At 30.5% G+C, this 16,785-nt stretch overlaps 1 protein-coding gene across 2 annotated transcripts in view; it reads left to right on the top strand.

Moving 5' to 3' along the window:
- LOC144847338 (uncharacterized) overlaps positions 1-16,785 on the top strand; it is a 69,585-nt gene that overhangs the window by 40,353 nt on the left and 12,447 nt on the right. The window contains exon 6 of one of the 2 annotated variants that reach the window (XM_078703633.1): positions 16,408-16,560. In XM_078703633.1, coding sequence (XP_078559759.1) covers positions 16,408-16,560 — 153 coding nt within the window. Of the gene's footprint in view, positions 1-16,407; positions 16,570-16,785 lie in introns of both variants that reach the window. The other variant, XM_078703632.1, reaches the window with a different exon arrangement.

The raw sequence follows: 16,785 nt of genomic DNA, 5'->3' as shown, positions 1-16,785 counted from the left end.
GTTATTTGATTGACAGGCACTGACCTTGAGTAAACTACACTGCAGTAACATTTGAATTGACCACAGCCAGTACCCATTGCATTTTGGGTACTGCTAACGATTTCCGTCGACGACCACCTACTGATTAAAACGGTTAACTGCAGAAATGCAGTCAATATAAAATTATATTTTAACTTTAAGTCTATTTTATATTTTATGTCTATTTTGAAATGCAAACTGTTTAGGGCTATGCAGCAGAAACAGACCCATAGATACGAGTCATTATAATAGCTATTCTTGTTTGAAAAGTCCTATATTTATGTTAAAATAATATCTTTCTTATGACACCACACATATGTTCTTTTGATTTCTTTAGTTTTTAAATAGAAATCAACCAGCTTTACTGCTAAAATAATGTTGTTTTAGCATCAAGGATTTTAAAACAAACTTAAACTTTTTATAGTAAATCAATTATCAATCAGGGTCAGCATTTACTCTAAGCTTAATAAAATAGAAATCTTCAGACCTGATTGGACCTTATTTGTATTTAGTTAATGTACTATATACTGATGATACATTTATATACATTGAATTAACATAATAATTAAGTACAGTATTACTGAAATTAGAAATTAGACATTTCATGGCTCGTTTCAACCTATTTTTTTTAGTTTGTAACATTGACAAGAGCTTCAGTGTTCTTCCCACCAAAATAATTGGCCATTTCCCAGAAACAAATCTCTTAATGGAATAATGCAAAACTATATAATTTTATTCAAATTTTATGTAAAGCCATGTAGGATAGAGAATAAAACATCCTGATCTATATTGCTCTAGATTGGCTAATTCACATAATTAATTAAATATTTCTGTATTTGATTTTAGCATCTCATTGGTACAGTGATATTTAAGAAAGGTATAGTTAGTAATAATTCAAACATATGTCGTTGCTTTTTACTTAAATAAAACACACCTGCGAAAGTAAACATATATTTAACATATCATTAATATACTAGTATAGTATGTCCTAGTTCAAAGCAGTAGTTAAAACGATTTATGTACACTGTAACTCCAATACAAGATTATCTGATCATTCACATCGGATTTGTGAGGTGTTAGATTTATAGGTTGCAAAGGATAATGTGTAAATCTTCTAATTAGCTTATTTATATTGTATTAGACTGTGTGTTTTTTAGTAATCGTATTGGGTTTCAATTTTAATACAAATTTAGCTTCATTTTGCCAAAAGTCATTTTTGTTTTGCAAATTAATAAAATTAGAATTAACATACAAAATATTTAATGCAATAATTTAATAGTTTAAATTTGTATGGTTTAAATTAATTAATATAACCGGAAAATAATAACTTCCCCAATACCTGGTCTTGTAGTCGGAATGTGTTTTTAATGGTAAAAAAGAACTTGGGACCTTTTGGACCTCAAGAAAACTCTGTTTTTGGAAGAGTTGACTGTATACATATATATTTCACAAGACAATTTTTGCGCCAAAATAACAATTGAATTGAATTGATATATGTATTATTTTTTGAAATTTTATTTTAAACCCCAAGCAAATCTATAAAATATAAATATTTTTGAATATGAAACTTTATGTACTTGTGCCACTGTTTTGTTTATTATGTACCATCATATTTTCTTTAGTTTATTATTTTTAGAGTTTATTATAACATGTTATATAATCTAATGACCTTGATACTGACAGTCTTAAATGCCATAAAACTATTTTTATTTATTATATAAATGGAATCTATTTTTGGCAATCTCTAAAAATCTAATTTGTAACAAATTGATGATGTTAGGACGCTTGATCTCGAGGGGGGTTGATTGCAAAATTATTATTGTTATTATTATTATTATATCATCATTTATAAAGCGTCAATTAAAGGAAGCATAGGCTAATATTCAGTTTATTTATATATTTATCTTTGAGAATAGTGTCATAGAATCTTGGTAAGTATCTTCAGCATCTCTGAAGTAAATAGTTTTCTTTTACAGCAGTATTAATTGAACTCCTTGATTGTACTCCTTTTACAAACCGCAGTTTAACATGGTGTCAACACTGGCGTTTTGTATGTTGTGCACCTGGTGTGTCTAAAGGCTTGTCTACTCTATTTGACAAAAAAATGTGATGTGCCCATATATGGACATGATGATATCATATCACTACCATATTTGACCATATCACTTCATATTCACACTTTTTTGTCAAACTAGTTTGATAGTGTAGACATAGATTAACAGTTCTGCTAAACAATGTGAAAGTGGTACTGTATTAATATTAAACTTTTCTCTCAAATTGGAGAGAGTCAGTGATGCGTAGCAGTTTGGAAAATGCACATAATTTATAAAGAAAGTATCGCCATGTTTCATTTGATGTTGCTACAACATAGATTGATTTACGGCAGTTAATCATTTGTTTAAAAAGCACATTGATTTACATATTGGATTCAGAGCTATAAAACAAGTTATAATCCTCGTATCAGCTTTCAAGTATCGATTATATATACTTTATTGACGGACTTTTTTAATATATGTAATTCAATAGAATTTATAGATTTGACTAGTAAAGCTCGGGGCTGGTTAAGGTGTTGTGGCTACTGTCATTAACCTCATGTACAAGTTCAAATTTCAGATGAAAATAAATTATTTTAATTTACTGATCTTTTGATGAGAGATGTAGGTAAGTTGGTAACACAAACCTGAAGATGGATGATAATACTGTAAGTGGCTTGTTCGCACTGGGCTTGAAAATGGTCAATTTAACCAAATTAAGTCCTTTACTAAAATATTCAATACCGTACTGTTTATGCACCTTATTTGGTTTATGGTATTGTACATTGTAAATTTAAAATGTGTGTGCTGCCCTCTCATTTTTTTTTTAGTAAAAAGCAAACAATCTGTATTGCAAATGTGATATCATTGTAATTTATGTATATTACTATCTCTTTCCCATTTTTGGAGAAACTTTGAATAAATTGAATTTAAATCGTTTTGTACAAATATGTTACTTTAAAAAAAAACAATGTTATGTTAGGAATGAGCTCTCCATATTTTCCAATGCAAAATGAAATAAGTTTCAGCCATTACCATCAAGCAAGAGCGTGGCAAAAGCTTTGTGATCTAGAGGTATGATTGCATGGTGTCAAGGGGACTTTTTTTGGAAGCATTTAATTATCATATACTTTTGAATACAGTACTTATTATACTAATATAAACATACACACTGTGAAATAAATAATTCCCTTATTGATACAAATATTGAGGGCGCTATATAGAAATCCTACCACATGTGGAGTGAAGGCTTAACTCATTGTGTGTTTGAACTTGACCGTGTGTGGTGGTGGCAGCGGTTAGTTAAAAGCTATTGTACTGTTGATATTTACTGTTGTGTTAGCAGCCAGATCATCAGATCATATAAAAGGTAAAGACTTGTTATAATTAGTCAACATGCATTGAATTAAGTAGGTCTATTTTACTGAAATATAGGCCAGATCTTCAGCTGAAGCTTCAGTTAGCATAGTGAATGACTACATAATATCTGTGTGTTTACTTGTATAATTGCTGTATGCTTCACTGGAGTTGTTATGGATTTTCTCTTATAAAATAGGGTAAAGCGCTCCACCCCAATTACAATGTTAATTTAACACTTCTCTATGACTATTCCCCTAATGGTATCTGTCACTTATACTTACAGATATAATCCGATCAAATAGCTGGCGCCGTCTCTCTGAAAGGAGGGTTTTTTAATTTTTAGCATGTACGTACTATAATGCACAATATAGTTTTTTCGGCGTCGCAAACATGAAAGAGATACTATGCATCAATGCATTTACTTTTCTATGGGAAAGTACTAGGTTAATACTTCAACTTTATTTAAACATTTTCACTGATAGTTGACAATGTAATCTTTGTTCTAGGATGTACACTACTACTTTGAATTTAAATAACTATGGCATGATACAGTTAATATTGTAAAAAACTTTGAATTGCATGTTTTTGTATTATCCATGTAATATTTTAATGAACTGCAGTACCATATCAAGGTTTATTTCAAGATACAACATGAATGGTTTCATATCGATGTCTTATTTATTTTTCCACGAATTGAGCAATATTTCCAGTTTGATATGCCATACTGTACATACGTCTACTCACGTTTTATGCTTAATTTAAATTTTTTTTTTAATTGTTTGGTTTAAAAAATAAAGTATAATAAATATTTTTTTTCCTTTATAATTCTGTATGGTAAGGAGAAAAATTATTACTTGAAAATATTAAACTATTATATTACAGTACAGTGATTCTCAAAACATGTAACTACTTTTACATTCTGTCGATTTCAAGAATAAATTATTACTTTGATTGCAAAGCATTATCACATAGTTAGTGTGCTACATGTTTTTATAGGCTTCATTGATAAAACAAAGCATTACATGCCTGGATGATACTGAACTGATTAGATATTCAATCAATGGCTGTTTGGAAATAATAATTTTGAATAATAATCATTTTTCAAATTTAATCCCATGCACAGGATTAATTACTTTGCGTAAATTACTAACTAGTCAAAAATAATTACCATTTACAGAATTTTCCAGATGTTGTGTTTGTTAGTAAATTGGTATATTAAACTGGTCAGATAATGTATGTATAGAGCTTAAAATAATAAAACAATTTTACCTTGCCATTATATTTTTGTTGGCGAACCTTGACTTTTATAGGCTGGTTGACCCATTGATGTTATAAAAGGACATGGACATTTGAAGGGAGTGTTTTTAAATTTATTAAAAATATGTGTATGTGTTGGCAGTTATGTGCCCTGTAGTCATGCTTTAGTTAATACAGTACCATAAAGGGGAAATGAAGAATAAGTAATTAATTATATAACAATTATGATATTTGAATATGCTATTCCTGAAGCAAGTTTGATAAATACTGACTTGGGGTTCAGTGTACCCATTTGGCTTGTGTGTAAAGCTCTGTCTACATTATCAAACTTTATGTGACAAAAAAATGTTATGTGCCGATATATGGACATGGTGATGTCATATTACTATCATGTTAGGGCATATCACTGCCATATTTGGGCAAATCACACTTTTTTTGTCAAACTAGGTTGATATTGATGACAGAGCTTAAGTCTGTAAGAACCCAGTGCATCTTTTGAAGGAGATGTGGTTCCACTGTGTATTGGTCCATCTTGGCCACAGTCATTCAGTGATAGGAGCTAGACAGTGGCTGTCGTAGGTCCATAGAGGACCTAATCTAAATTCTTCAATTTGAAGGATGAATATAAAAACAGGTCACATCTTTAGGTGAAAAGGGCAGCATATAAAGTTTCCTGGTGGGTGTTCAGTCCATTGTATAATAATGGTTAAAAATAGTCCAGTACCCTTCAGTGTATTTGGGCTACTCTGACTTACTTTATGTCTGTCAAGATACAGGCAGCCTAACAAGAGTGTCTAAGTACCAGAACAATTAATTTAAGTGGATGTTGCATTAAAGATGTTCTCCTTCAGGCACTCACTTCAAATTTCCTATCAACTAGATCATGTTTCCTGAATTGGGTGAAAAATTGCATTTCATGCTATTGTCGATATAGGTCCAGTTCATACATTAAATACGAACTAATAATCGTTGCTGTAAATTTATTATGTAACCATTTTTTTCTCTGAACCATGCAATAAGTTCAACATAAACCAATGACGAGAGTAGCAATGAAACAATAATTACACCTGCACATTATGCTCGGAAACAACACCCTACTGTACTACTAACTACCAACCACACCAATATATCATTACACCTCCTCACATTTTTTGGTGTGCAAAGCCTAACATAATGATAATTGTGGCTATCCAACTTTTCAAAGTTTTATAACAAAAAAACTATTGGAAAAGATGCACACACCCATGAATATGAAATTTTATGATGATAGAAAAATGTACACACACCAGGTCTCATTGTAAAATTCCTTCTAAAAAAATTATTACAAAATTGTATTTGCATTCTTTCATTTGAAGAATTTTTTGCCAATAATTCCAACATCTTTTTGTAATTCATTTAGCAGGGATGTGGTAGAAATTCCTCTTTAAGATCTGAAAGATGATCTGAAACTTTTCATTTATAGATTTAAATTTATGAGGCATCAAGTGAGAAGATCAGAGTTCTTTCAACTTTCCTATGGCAATAAAGATTTTAGAGAACTAAGTATTATAATCCTAAATATGGTCATGTCTAATGAATAGGTATATACTGTTTAATTCATTTAGTTCCTGTTGAACTGTAATATAAAACATAGGAAATTCAGGACCATTAGCCTACAGTTGGTAAGGTTTCAACCTGACCATTTTTCACAGAGGTCTTTGACAACCCAGCCTTGAACAGAGATTGTTCCCTTTTCTTGCTTAAACTTTATTTCTTATGGCTACATCACTGAAAAGAGTGTCAGGGAGGGGTTCAAGATTCAGTTTTTCAATATTCAGTTTTCTATGGCGTTTATTACAAAAAAGTGTTGGGAGAGGAAATTATGATAAAAGAACCAGAGGTGTTTAAAAAAAATATTCATGGTGGTGATTTATGACAGGTAAAAATGTTTTAGCAAACTTGAATTTGACCCCTCCTTTAATGTATTATTTACAGAGTGGATAAAATCTGTTAGCATATGGTAATTTTACCCAGTCTGAAAGTTGGGATATTTTGAAGGGTATCAACGTTCAGTTTTCTATATTTAGTCTGGCCTTTATTGTAATGTTATAGAGGGGAATTTTGTTAAGAAATAACAGTGTTTTATTCATCAACCAATACCCACTCACCCATACACTCCATATTCGCTTCCTTTTGACAGCACATGTACTGTATATAGGTCATACCACTGTAGAAATAAAACATATATTCCTGTTTTTGCTGATATTCATTAAAATGACTTGCAAAATCATATGTTAAAATTGGGAATGAAAACTTGAAAAAGCACCAAGTTTGTAAACAACAATGGCATTATAGCTTATCTCGCTTAACGAACAAAGTCTTTTTTATTTTCTTTACAATTGACATTTACATGGAAAATTGAATATAAAACAAACATTGTTCATTTTGAAAATACTGTATAAGATGTATGCATTGTTCATTTCTTGTAAACATGATGATTGGCACCCAACCTTTTTTTTTTAGCTTTAGTTCATTGCCATCTGCAAGCATATACATAGTACCTATAGCCAAGATTGTTACATGGGCATTCTTTTTCGGCATGCAAGCATTAAGGACGGAAGAACCGACCACTACCCATTTTTTTTTTTGTTTTTTTTTTTTTTGACTTACACTAGGCTTATTAGATGAACTGACTGCTGGCTATGTAGGATTGGCTAAAAATTGAGCTAGACATATACCACTACTAACAGGCACTACTAACCTCTGCTATGAACTCCATTGTCTTCATGATTTTGCTGGTTTTTATTTTATTTTTTTTATTTTATTCAATCTCATTCAACAGCGGGAAACCCGCCCTTACAGAATGGAATAAAATATACAATATATATCTTAATGTTGCACAGGTAGATTCTGTGGAAGAACCCATTTTTCTATTAAAAAAAAATATTGTATCTAGAAAATTAAAATAACTGCATGTTCTCGATGTATAATATGTTAATTTAAGATAGTGTAAAGTTAACAAAGTTGAGGAATAAATATTTTAAATGGGAGCTTCAATTTGTTTCTATATTACATCATTTATTCATGATCATGATTAGAGACGATGACAAATGTATTTGTAATTTTCTAGTTGATGTATGTTACTGTGTTACGCTCTGTCTACACTATCAAACTAGTTTGAAAAAAAAAGTATGATGTGCCCAAATATGGTAGTGATATGCCCAAATATGGTAGTTATATGACATCATCGTTTCCATATGGACACATCACATTTTTTTCACATAAAGTTTGATAGCGTAGACAGATCTTTAAGCTTCATTTCACCAATTTTACCACAACTACACTAATAATCCTTGTAGTCTATCTAAAATCTATACAATTTTAAAATGGTGGGTATCTATTGATTAGTTTGACCATGAATATAAAGTCATGCCTTTATAGTTATTCACCTACTATGATCGTTTTAATCCATCTCTTTTGATCACGTTTTACGAGGATTTCCTTGTATTCTTGCCAAAATGTTCAACAAAATGAAAGTACAGTAACAGTATATTATTTCTGTACATGACAGATTTGTAGGATTTATCAGTCAACAGTAACTGTGGGATTAGACCTCCTACAGTACAATACCAGAATTTATTCAGACCTTGCAAATAAAGCTGTGTCTAACACTATCAAACTAGTTCGACAAAATAAGTGTGATGTGCCCAAATATAGTATATGCCCAAATACTGTATGTGATATGACATCATCATGTCCATACTGTATATGGGCGCATCACATTTTTTGTCACATAGAGTTTGATAGTGTAGCTTTAGTTTGTGTATGAGACTGATCGAGACCCTTTACCTTTTGGTTTATAAATTGTTGAATAAATTCCTTAAAAGAGAATTGAATTGTTCATTGTATTATACAGTAGAACCCCTTGTTTGTGACATCCCTACTCAGGGAACGGCACTATTAAGGGGACATCTGTCAAATGAACAGGGAGAATATACCTTTGAACAATACGGCTGGATTGGATATCGAAGGTGTCCCCTTATTAGGTGTTTTACTGTAATTTAATTCATTGTACCTATATGACATAAACATGACATAGATAACCTTTGTTATTGTTCTGAAATGTAAATTTTATGAACTTGTCTTCACTTGGCATTAAATTGTTCTGTTTGTTTTATTTTGGATGCACTCTTGTCAGTGCCCTTTTCCGAATAAACTCGCACTTCAATATTTCTTTATAATAGTATTTATTTTTACATTAAAATGTTGTTTGTGAACTTAAATTAGATCTAAAAATCGTAGGGAATGGGACTTTAAAAGACAAATTTCCCACAAGATTTTCATTTTAGAGCAAGTGCAGTTTTTTCTTCATACACCTGTATATGCCGTAATATTTCTAACAATCAACAGAGATGGTAATTGGTATAATATTCCCCTTTTTGCAAGCCAGCTATTTTTCTCTCTCAGTTCCTCTTCGGCAGACAGTCTTTTCATCTGCACAATAGCCTCTGATTTTATCAAAGATGTTTTTATCTATTTCACTTTCAAATCATCAATCACTGTTGCGTATGTGTGCTAATAAATGTTTGAATTTATAGCAGAGAGTGGCAGAGGTTAGAAAATCATAATTGATAACGCATCACTTCAAAAACAGTCGTGTTGTTTGTTGTCTTGTAAATTAATGATTTGTAGTTTGTTGCACTTATAGTTACTCTGATTTGATAAATAGGACATGTACACTACTGATTATAATGTCTATTTTAACACATGGTTGTAATTCTCATTTAATATGAATAAAGATAGATGCTTTGAATATTTAAATTGATAGATGAACTCTCCTGTGACTGACTAAAAATGAAATAATTTATACGAAAGAAGTAATTAAGGATTCTAATGTGACTTTTATTCTATTTCACATTTGAAATAATAAACCTAGTCAATTTTTGTTTTTTGCTGCTACAATGACAAATTTGGAGAATTTTAACTTTTAAAACTCTTACTTTATTTCCTGGTATTTCTACTACCATTTTTAAATATTTAATAATAGATATATCTTTTACAAAACAGCATTTGAACCATTTTCCCATTTGCTTCATACTTGAACCTAAGATCATGAACTTTTTTTCTTTTGCCCTCTGAAGATAAGATAAGATAACTTTATTTCGTCCACAAAACAAGTGGAAATAATCGTGCTTGTCTCATACAAAGTTAAAACATTAACAGAAAAAACTAATGACAAAACTATTTATCCTAAAGTTATCGACATCAATATCAAGAAAAAAGTCAGATCATTGACAAAATAAAAAAATAAATTATGGCTTTATCTTGTTTACTATACAGCATTTCATTGAATAATAATAATGATCTCTGAATACTTTGAGGCACTCTTTACCAAAAGGTCTCACACCGTTTTTACAATCAAAAAGGTGGGTTATATAACAACAGTTACTGTTTCGACCTAGATGAATTATGTATACAACGAGGTAGTGCATTGAACACTATAAATAAATATATTTGCTTGCAAACTTATTTATAAGACAGACTTGGTGATCTTACGGAGCCTGGAATTATGTTGTTGTGATCAGGCGCATTGCAAAGTAGATTAGACAAGACTTTTGCTCATCAATTTTACATTAGTGATTATAATGATAGGCCCTAAAGGTTAATGTGATTTGGAAGTGTACTGTACGTGATGGCAAAGATTGCCTTCTATAGGGAGTTACACACATACTATACGATGATTATTTCTCAATTCTTAGGTGGAAGAAAATGTTTTATCTTAATGATACCCATTTTTTATTTTTATTTTTTTCAATGTACAAACAAAATTTATGATAAGAAAAAAAATTTGAATGATTTCAAAATAACAAGAACAGGAATATTGATCCGTAAGCTAATAGAAAATAGATTTTCCAGGAACGCTTTAATAAGAAAACCAAAGTAATAGTATAAAATGCAAATAGTAAACCTAGGTTTATATAAAAAAAAAGAAAAGAAGCAAATTGTAGCTTGGTGAATAATGATGCTTGCCTTATAATACCAAGGTTCAGTGTTCAATTCTGACCTAATGTTAGGTCTACTCCTAGCTTCAAATAAGCACAATATGAATAAGTATAAATAGTTTCTTTTCATTGATGAGTATGAATGAAATTTTTGAAAAAGAGAATTTTCATAGACTATAATAATAATTTTTATTTTCCAAAATATCTTTCAACAGAAATTCTAATAAAACTTGAATACTATTCCACTGAGATAGATGCATCTCCTGTTAATATTAAAGAAGCTTGAGTATTGTACAGAAGATAAAATAAACATGATTTATGTGAACCAGTTATTTGGAATATCCAGTTGATGGTTGTTCACAAACAAATATGTTTATATTTGTGGTTATTGTATATTCCATTTGCTGAAATCTTTAATCTCCTTTGGGAAAATAGTAGTAGTTATAAAAAACAAGCATTCAAAATGGAACTGGAAATAATTTTTTAAAAATCTTAAAAGCCAAAAATATTCTTGAAATGTTTGTATTTGTGTTCTATCGAGAGGCCTTTAATGATCAGTTCCTTCTCTAGAACTGGATATGCCACTCTCATTAAAGATAAATAAATAAAATAAACTAAATATTTATCATTGGAGGCCTCTCTGTATTCTTAGTTGCGAAACTCGATAAAGAGAAATGAAATGAAAATTATAAAATTAATACTCAACAGACTGATAAATATTGTTTATATCTTAAAATGAAAGCAATATTATAAAACATTTTAAATTTTGAATATTAATTTATGAATGAAACTACAAACAGGTGGAATGCTACCAGGACATCATATCAACACTTTTTGTATCGTCTCTCTGTGGAGTTCATTATTAAATTTATTTAACTAGCATAATCTCTGCTACAAAGTTGCATAAACTGGTAATGTTGAGAATTATCCTAGTTAATGAAACACGGTAGGACCCACTAGGAGGAAGGTTGTTGCCATGGAAATGTGATGGCATGATATGAAAGTAAATTTCATCTCGTTGTATCGCCGTTTTAGTTCACCACGGCCATGTGAGCATAAGGAGGGAATATTGTCTAATTATTGATGGAATAAATGTTTTTTATGCACGGTTGATCTTTGTGTTGTTTCAGGTGAGTCAGAAATCGCTAAGCGAGGATATTCTTTTGTCTATGTTCGTTTGTGTTAGTTTAAGATCTATATGGGAGGGAAAACTGATAGTTTAGACTTCCATACATGGCATATTTGACCTCATGAACTACAACAAACAGTATTGGCTTAGATTGCAAAATTAGGATATAGAGTGATTAAATGCATAGCACTATGGTTGGCTACATTGGCTTATATAGATTATACCATGTCTTTACCTTAATAATAGTTCAAAAGTCAATTTTTCCTTCTTTAACAAATAAGCAATCAAATCATCAAATTGAGAGAGTGAGGTGTTGACCTCATATTGACCTTTATTTTGTTGTCAAGGATGATTTGAGTGTTGTTGTCATGGTGATGGGAGTTCGTTGGCAGGGTTTAGTTGTGGTATTTCAAATGATGATGTCAATGCTTGTGGATGATTTTATAAGTAGGAGGTATCTATCTTTACATCTGTTGTTTGTAAGTTGATATTTCGGCTATTAAAAAGAAGCTGTTTGTGAATATTTTGCAAAACTTGATTTTATATAATATCTTGTTTTAATTTGTATTTAAATTCAGGGGTTTTGAAAAAGTTTTGTATGGTGGTCTAGTTAATTAATATGTTATTTATATTGTATTGATAGGTAATGTATATTTATTCTCTCTCCAAAAAAGAATTTAGATTGTCAACTTTTGAGTTTACTGCAGTACACATACAGTTTTGTTATCCTGAGAGAAGAATTGATTCTTTATCTTTTAACAATTGCACACCTTGTTAAAAATATCACTGTGTTACTAATTCGTTGAATGGTATGCACTTCCCTCGTTTTCGGTGATTTCCTTTTCTTAATTGGCCAACAATAGAAAGGTGTTAAAACTAATGTTTTCGACCAGGTGCAAGTATGCCAGCAACCGTGTCGATACACACCAATGGAATCTCTGTAGCCAAATTCAAATAATCGCCTCAAGTAATTCAAGTGAATTTTTGACCTGTGTAATACCTGTTCACTGAACGGATGTTTCTCGTAAACAGAGCTGAAGACTCGACGAGAAAAAATTAAAGAAGAAATGACAGCAACATCTAATTGAAGCGTTCTAGAAATCAGTTCAGTTCGTGACTATGCTATATTTATTTAAACGTACCATGAGAAATAATATATTGGATATCATTCAGTGGATTATATGCAGGTAACTGGTTGGAAATAGAGTAAGGAATTAAATATATAGTAGATTTGAGACTCAAAGAATTAGTGGTTTAGTAACATATTATTTATTAGAAATAGAAGAATTACTACAGTGGCTTTAGCAAGGTTTCAACAATATTGATTTTTTCAGTAACACTACAAATATTATGTTTTGAATATACAAGAAACAATGTACTATATTAGCATAGGTACTGTTGACTGTTAAACAATAAACAATAAGTGAAATGTTATGATGTAAAATATTATACAAATAATGAATGTCTATGAGTGCAATGGTGCAAATAATTTCATGAGGTAGAAGATGACATTCTATTTTTCACGAGGCAAACAAGAAAAAAGAATAACTACTACTAATAAAAAAAGAAAATAACTACTAACTATTACACAATTGTTAAATAGTACGTACTATTGCACTCCAAGTAACCTGCAATCATCCAATCAAATGACAGGAAATTATTTAGTTGTGTTATTTAAAGTAACATATTTAATGTATATTTGCTTCATGGTTTAATTTATCTATATAAAACCACTTCAAGTCAGTGTCGTAATTTATGATAATTTATATTTTCCTTTCTTGCAAGTTATGGCTGTAATAAAATGCAATCTTTCTAATATGGATTACATATAAATATTATATTTTTATCAATAAAATGTTGATTTACCATGGTTATGATTAATACTAAGCTTCAAATTAGCAATAACCTTTGATATCTCATTTTGTAAAATCCTACATAAGATCAAAATGGAAAAGTGGATTTATGTTTTGATATTTCAATTAGGATTTTATTTTTATATTTTTTATGAAAATTTATAAAATGACAATTTATAAATGGACAATTTATAAAAGATACATTAAAATATTTTTATTTCTAATTTTCGTAAGAGGAATAGAAAATGTAATAATTCTAACATCACAACATAATGAATACACCACTGGTTGATAATGATTAATATAATTCCTTTTTGGGTAATTTGTATGTATTCACGCCAAATTTGAAAAAAAATGATGCATACCAAAATTTAAATTTTTTTCCCCCGTAAAGCAGTAATTTTTAAAATGTATTTCCTTGTATTTCATATTTTACTGCTCTACTATGTAGTTTGTTTCGTATTTAGAAGGGAAAAAACAATTTACTTTAAAAATTAAATTGTTGTAAATTATCATCATTTATTTCCTGTTGTATGTATTCAATACAGGATATTATGGTATAAAGGCTCATGCATAATTAAATGTGAAAATCTATTTTCATTATTGTAGACACGCCTTGGAAATTACTTTTATGATATTTTCAGGTTGATGTATTCTACGCCGGAAGCTAAACTTTAAATGTTCATAATTTATGAACATTTGAGATTATTTGTAGAGGTCACTGAGGTCAATCATAATTATTTGCTGTTCTTTTGTTTCTAGCTTTACCTAGAGAGAGTGGTTCCATAGAAATTCAATTTTATAAATCAGATCTGACCTCTGATAATTGAATTAAAGATTTGTAATCAGTTCTCAGTTATTAAAATTCCATCAAAGACTCTCCCAGGGGATTCTACCTCCTACAAGGAGCACCAGAAATACATTTGTTGTTTGCTATTATTGGTTCGTATATATAGTCTACTATTTCATCTTTGATATTGGAAATATAACTGTATTGTGAAGCTAATTTTGTAGTAGAGCTGTATCTTTGTGTTTGCCTTTAAATCCCAAGGTCCGGGGTTCAATCCTGACCTAGTGCCATGGTTGTAACTCACGACTCTTTCAACTCCACTCCGTAAGCCTCAAATAAGCATGATAAATTAGTAAATAGTTTATCCATCCTGTAATCATGGCGAGTTACTCGCTGTTGAAAAAAAAATTGAAACAAATTTATTTTTCTGTCAATATATTCTGTTTATTATTAATAAATGAGTGGTACACAGTGTAACTTGGTGGTTACAATGCTTGCCTACAATACAGAGAATCCAGTGAAAAAAAATGTGTGCAAGATTATTTTATAGAAAGTTTTACTTCCTTTTCTGCTTCTTAAAAATCATTGTCTACTAAAAACAAAATGTTCACATACCCTGGATGCGGTTTGAAATGTCATGTGTCGTTAAGCGCTTTAAATGTGGCGTAAACTATAATAGTAACAAATGATGAATGAATATCGCAAACTAACCCTTGACCTATAAAAGAAATAGCAGAGAAATACAGTGTGAATTTATTGCTCTACACTTTCCTTTTTAAGAAAATAGTTTCAGTGAGACTGAAATCGTCCAAAGAAAATGCTAACGAATGAACAAAGTTAATCCTGATTTTAAATTTTTGCTTCGGAATGATATACTCAAGATAACAGTCTAGGGGAAAAAATTAAAATATTTTAATAGTATGGTATTTATCACTTGCTCTAAAAATCACTATTTTTAAAACCACGTCATTAAATATAGAAAGAAAGTTTCTTCATTTATAAGTTCTATTTATCATTCAAATTCCCAAGTGTTATAAAACCAATCTTATATTGTTATGCTGAAATACAAGACTTTTTGGATGTTAAAGCATTCTGTAAAGAAATCTCAGACGTTTGTAACAAGAGCTGGATTATAATTAAGACAACAATAACAATAATTTGCTTGACTATTTGCATAGTATTTTGAGTACACATGCGTTTGGTTGAATGCATTTTTGGCTTGGAGGTATAACAATGTACGCAGATGTCAAAACAAGGCGTCTATCATAGCTTTGTCAATACAAATCTTTGTTTGTGGGTTGTCAAAATTGTAGGTGTTGGGGTGTAATTGTGTTTAGGGGTGAGAAGAAGGGTGTAGCCTACCCATTTGCATCTGGTTCCACCAAACAAAGTAAATACAAGTGTGTGTATTCAGTGAACTTTAACAGACAGGATAATATGTGAAAGAAATATTGTAGTTATAGAAGTAAGTGTATGAAATATTATTAAGTTACCGTCTACTTATCATAACTAGGTCTCGGTTTCTTTTTATGGGTCTACTATAGCGCTGAGATTTGATCGTTATATTGGGCCAACTCTCTGCCTTATGACCAGTTTATGAGACTGTGGAATAGTGTGTTGGTTATATAAAGCCCTTGACAACCTCTTTAATTTGATGAAACTGCGTTATGGTTATTTTTTAAGACCCTAGATATTAATTGAAAGTTTATGTGTTGAAATATTGCCAACAAGGGAAAAAGTGAATAATTTTTTATTCAGAAGTTTTAAAATGGTTGACAGCTATGGTAACATACATCATACATTTTTTGTATACATTTGAATGAGGGTTAATTTGTAATTTTCACTTGTTCTGTGATAAGAGCAATTCATTCAGTTTTTTTTTATCAGATTTGGTAGATAACAAGATATTTGTCTTGCTGACCACACTTGTGTTCTACGCTAATTATTATTAACATATTAAATTATGTTTTTTATTTTTATTTTTCAGTTCCAAAAAAGGTTTTTAATCGTCCTCACAGGTTTCCTGGTATGCCCATATCTTCCAAGAAGATACAAACTCCGCCAACTGATACATTTGGGACACAAGAGGATGCGCCTAGCCCTGTGACGAGGGACGAGGCTTATACACCAATTGATCCAGGTAAGAGAGGTAAACGTATCATTCATTTTAGTTTTTTTTTTTCACTTTTATTTGCTTTACCACTACTATTTTCTATAAAGCTCTGTCTACGCTATCAGACTAGTTTGACCAAAGAAAAGTGTGATATGCCCAAATATGGTAGTGACTTCATCATGTCCATATGACAAAAAATGTAATTTGCCCATATTATGGGATGAATTCATTTTTGGATAGTGTAGACAGAGC

The sequence above is a fragment of the Antedon bifida genome, chromosome 7 (assembly GCF_963402885.1).
Source record: "Antedon bifida chromosome 7, ecAntBifi1.1, whole genome shotgun sequence".
In the NCBI taxonomy this organism is placed as follows: Eukaryota; Metazoa; Echinodermata; class Crinoidea; order Comatulida; family Antedonidae; genus Antedon; species Antedon bifida.
Note: the sequence above shows the minus strand (reverse complement) of the source record. Positions and strands in the feature narration are given on the sequence as shown.